Source organism: Crocodylus porosus, unplaced genomic scaffold (genome assembly GCF_001723895.1).
Source record: "Crocodylus porosus isolate Cpor-Errol unplaced genomic scaffold, CroPor_comp1, whole genome shotgun sequence".
Taxonomy (NCBI): Eukaryota; Metazoa; Chordata; order Crocodylia; family Crocodylidae; genus Crocodylus; species Crocodylus porosus.
The window spans coordinates 34,799,899-34,804,540 of record NW_017728949.1 but is presented as its reverse complement, the minus strand read 5'-3'; the positions used below and the strand labels follow the sequence as shown (position 1 = coordinate 34,804,540).

The window sequence follows — 4,642 nt, the reverse complement described above, 5'->3', positions numbered from 1 at the left end:
ATTCAGGCTGGACATAAGAAAGAACTTCTTTACTGTCTGAGCCCCCAAGGTTTGGAACAGACTGTCACCGAAGGCAGTTCAAGCACCCACTTTGAACACCTTCAAGATGCATTTGGATGATTATCTTGCTGGGATCCTCCCTGCTGACTTCCTGAAGGTCATAACTAGAGTGTGCATATGCACATCAGGATAAGGAAACAAACAAACAAAAAGACATATCCAGACTCTTTCAAAGGAAAACTGGGCTTCTGATTTAAAAGAATTTTAATGAAAAACACTTGATTTCTAAGGAAAATTTTAGGTAAACTTACTTGTCTATGAAGTCATCTGCACTCTTCTTAGGCATGTTATCCGCATGACGAAGCAACCAAATAATTTCATCACGAGCAAAGGATAATGCCATAAATACAAAAAGTGCCTGAAAAAGAAAGTCATCTGGTTTGTGTGTACCTGCCACAGCTAATCAATTTATACAAAAAGCAGCAGCAATTCTTTCCACCTAAGATCTTCAAAGTATTAGCATTTATTTAAAGGGGCTGACAGTACACTACAGTACATATGCACCAGAAATGACTGTTACAATTACCTTGGGGCCTAATAAGCCCGGCTGATCAGAGAGAACAGTAGCTAGCTCTTTCAGTGCAGACCGTAAAAATTTGCGTCTTTCTCTATGCATTGAACCACTATGTTGAAAAAAGAAATTGAAATGTCATTAACTATCAACATACATTCAGTGAATCATTACACAAACAGGTTTGCAGAACACCTGATTTTTTGAAAAAACATTTAGAACTAACATTTAACTACACATGCTTTCTGATTCAAAGAGGAGAAAACTACCATCTTCAATATCGACACCTAAAATTAAGAAGAGTGTAAAACACATTTCGTTTTTACCACTTGTCCTGTTTTCAATTTGCATTTCACACACTTTGAGTGACAAATATTTCTGGTTAGCTTACAATGAAGTCTCATGAATAGAGCTAATCTGAAGTTTTAAAAGAACTGCTAACAACTTATGTAAATTAGATTCTTTATTAAGGACTTGAAAAAATGAATATTTCTAGTTTAATTACCTATTCCTAAAATTTGGAACTTATTGTTTCAGGCATAGTTTCCTTAGTCTTACATTTATATGTGGTCTTTTAAGTATTATTTAAAAAAAATAATTAAAAGATTGGGATATGAACCTGTAAAAAAAACCCCAGCATTTTCACTTGATTAATTGTTTATGTTACAACACAAGCAAAAAAAAATTAAAAAAAGTAACTGAATTTTCATAAACACCTTGGGTGCTTCCTACAATATAAACTGTTGTTTACTGTAAATGCTAGCTTGAATTTTACGCTTCACAAAACATGAAGTCTTCAGGTGTTTTCTAACTTAGAATAAAAGATGACATTATTGTTTAAAATAATTCACCTCTTAACACCAAATCTATACTTAATTATTAAAGTAACCAATGTATATTGCTTAAGGATTGCAAAATATCCTCAAACACCTGTTAAAACAGGACATTTTCATGTGATCTCACACTTAACCCACCCCAAAAAACCCAAAACCAAACACAACCCAGAAATTCCTGTTTTCTTTACAACAGCTTTCATTTGGAAGAAACAAGAAAAAAACTTGAATCAAATCCTTATTTTGATCAGATTTGATGATATTCAAAAACTCAATTGCAGTAGATCATTTTGCATTTGGAAAATTTCATGCAAAAATAGATCAATGATAAGATTTTGCTCAAGTATTTTTGAAAGAAAAAGCCTAGATCTCAAGAATAAACAGAAATCAAAAGCAATTAAGGTTGTATTGCACCATAAAGTTCCATTTAAATGTGCTCATGGTTTATAACAGCACAATCTAAGTGAGGAATGAGCAATTCCTTTGGCTGGAGGGCCACTTAATGAGATGACACCAAAACCCATGGGCCACATACCTCTCTCTCCTGCTCTCTCTCCCTGATCCCCACCCTGCTCACAGCTGCAGCACACCTTGACTCTACTGGCTGCATCCACAGCTTACACCAGCACCTGCCTAGTGTGCTGCAGGGCTGGTGTCAGCATCAGCCGTGTACTCAGCTGGCAGGTTCCAGGTGGGGATTGGGGCATCCTGAGCCACAGCTGATGCTAATGCATGTGCTGGGTAGAATCAGTCCAGCCTGCCCGCCTGGCACCACACAACAGTGGGAGATGCCAGCCAGGTCCCATGAGTTCATGGCCGCCACCTGTGGGCCAGATGCAATCAGCTGGTGGGTCATATTTTGCTCACCCCTCATCTAAGTTATCACTGCTGGGAGCTTTAAGCTTTCTTTGCTTTTTTTCTTTTTTTAAACACACAAACAAGCACTATTCAAAATCTAAAAGATTACAGTAATCAAGTACTCAACCCTGAGAGTTTTATAAACAATACTTACGCATGTGATACAGCAGCTTCTTTGCACTCTCTTATGTCATTAATACGTTTGTTGTAACTGCAAGTTAAAAAAAAAAAAAGAGTTAAATGTCACCAAATACTGACAAATAGCTTCAGCAAGAGCTAGGGCCCTGGATACACTGGAAGCAGTCTTAGGGAAAGGCCTATCTTACCCTAACTAATGAAATGAGAGCTCTCATACAATGACACTAACAATAGGAAATACCCATAGCAGAAATGCTGCGGATGATCTTTGATTATCTCAATTTCCTGTTTTTAGTTTAAATTACAAATCTTGTTGTAGATGACGGTAGCTTTTAATATCTCATATCCACATCTCCTATTCAGCAGGGACTTTTTCATTCAGCACTGTAAGAAGGGCAGGGCAATTACGAGTTACAGGGCCTCTCTAGCTGTTCAGGTAAAGGTGCGATAGGATCTGAAGCACAATCCACACAATTACACCTCCTGCCAAGCCACATGTGCACGGCAGAAAGAATAACTGTGGAATCCAACATCAGATCCTATCATGCCTTATTACTGGAACATAGGGAGCCCAGGATCGTGATGCCAGACATCCCTTGCACCAGCAAGTAGAAAGTTCCTGCAACTGCAAGTCCCACAGGCAACAGGACTTGCAGCTGTGGTAGTGGACCAAGGCTGCAGGGACAGAACCCCACAGTTGCAGGGAGCTGCCAGGAGGGAAGAGTCCTATCAGCAGCAGGACTCTGTCCTGGCAGCCACAGGCACTGCTGTGGCTGAGAGTCCCTGCAGCCCCAGATGTGCATCGTGCCCTGCTGTGGATAGGAGCCCCATCAGCTGACGCAGCTCCCAGCTGCAGGGGGAAACCTTGCTACATGTGAAAGTTAAACCTGGATAGAAACCAGCTATAAAGTTATTGCACATTTTCCAGCTCTAGTTTAATAGCTGGTTGGACCTTTTAATGGTGTGATAGTTATTAGCACGTACATGCAGTCTAAACCAGTAACTGTGTAATGTATAGAGAAGGCCACAATTTGAACTTGAATTTGCAAGTTCAGAATCCTGCACGTAACACTTAGAAAGAAGTTTGAGAGCCTGGATGCCAAATTATTTCAGAATGAGGCAGGGTAAACAGAATTACCAAAATCCTTTAATTGGTACATGAAGACGAACTGTGATATTTTTAAGCTAAGATACTTTCATATTCTGACCTCTATGAAAAGCCAGATGAATCATTTCCTAACTAATTCTTCAGCCACTGGTAAAGTTAAACAAAACCTCTGAAACACAACTTACCCCCTTATGTTTACAAATAAATCTTCTGCAGCTTTGTGAATATGGAAAACTTCATCTCGAAAGAGAGCCAGACAAGAACTGCTTTGAAGAGCAAGTTTCCAAAGGTTCAAAGCTGTAGCATCACTATTCAGGATTCCATGGCACAAAATAAACCCAACTTCAAAAGATAATTCAACATTAAGTGAAATGTCACGAAGCAGAAATATAAAGACAAGAGATAATTAAAACTACTATTTTTCCGCCAAAAGGACTATTGTGTCCAAATGCTAAACCTAATAATTGAGGGGTTTTTAAAAAATTCACTTCCCTTATTGTTATTATAGGAATGAATTACTTGAACTATTTGGAGCGCTTAAATGATCACTTTAATGAGTATGGCAAAAAGTTTCAGGTCAAATATATTCTGAAACCCTTCAAAACAAATTCAAGTCCTACATATACTGCAAGCTTATTCCAAAACATATAAAAGAATGATCTAGAATTAGAAACAAAGGAATTTACAACTGAGGACAAATGCTTCAACTGAGAACCTTGAAAAGCAAGAAGGCATGATAAAAGTAAAACAAAAACCAAAATAAAGTAAACTTCTTGCAGAAAGTTTTACTTACAAATAATCCATTTTTCCATTGCATCCAGAGAGAGGTATTCACATGGCATCTGTTAAAAACCATAATTTATAGTAATTATTGATTATATGCAGTATTAAGAGTAGAATTTATAGGAAAGCATTTTTTCTAAGAATTCAATACACACTTTCTCTTAAAAGACTGACAAAAAGATATTAAACTAGCACGAAAGCTAGACAAGATCACATACATTATGATAAGCAAATTCCTTTCAACTTAATGGATGCATAATACAAACTATAGGTAAAATATAGGTAAAAATATAACTATAGGTAAAATATATATATTAACATAAAATGAGTTTCCAATTAACTGATATTTTT

At 37.2% G+C, this 4,642-nt stretch overlaps 1 protein-coding gene across 1 annotated transcript in view; it reads right to left on the bottom strand.

Moving 5' to 3' along the window:
- The window catches only part of NCKAP1 (NCK associated protein 1), a 49,900-nt gene extending 45,494 nt beyond the window's left edge, over positions 1 to 4,406 (bottom strand). Inside the window, exons 1-5 of the mRNA XM_019554034.1 lie at positions 4,302 to 4,406; positions 3,694 to 3,850; positions 2,417 to 2,473; positions 587 to 683; positions 312 to 418 (exon numbers count right to left, since the gene is read on the bottom strand). Of these exons, the coding sequence (XP_019409579.1) occupies positions 312 to 418; positions 587 to 683; positions 2,417 to 2,473; positions 3,694 to 3,850; positions 4,302 to 4,350 (467 nt within the window). The 5' untranslated portion in view covers positions 4,351 to 4,406. The remainder of the gene's footprint in view (positions 1 to 311; positions 419 to 586; positions 684 to 2,416; positions 2,474 to 3,693; positions 3,851 to 4,301) is intronic.
- Between the last annotated feature and the right edge of the window lie 236 nt (positions 4,407 to 4,642).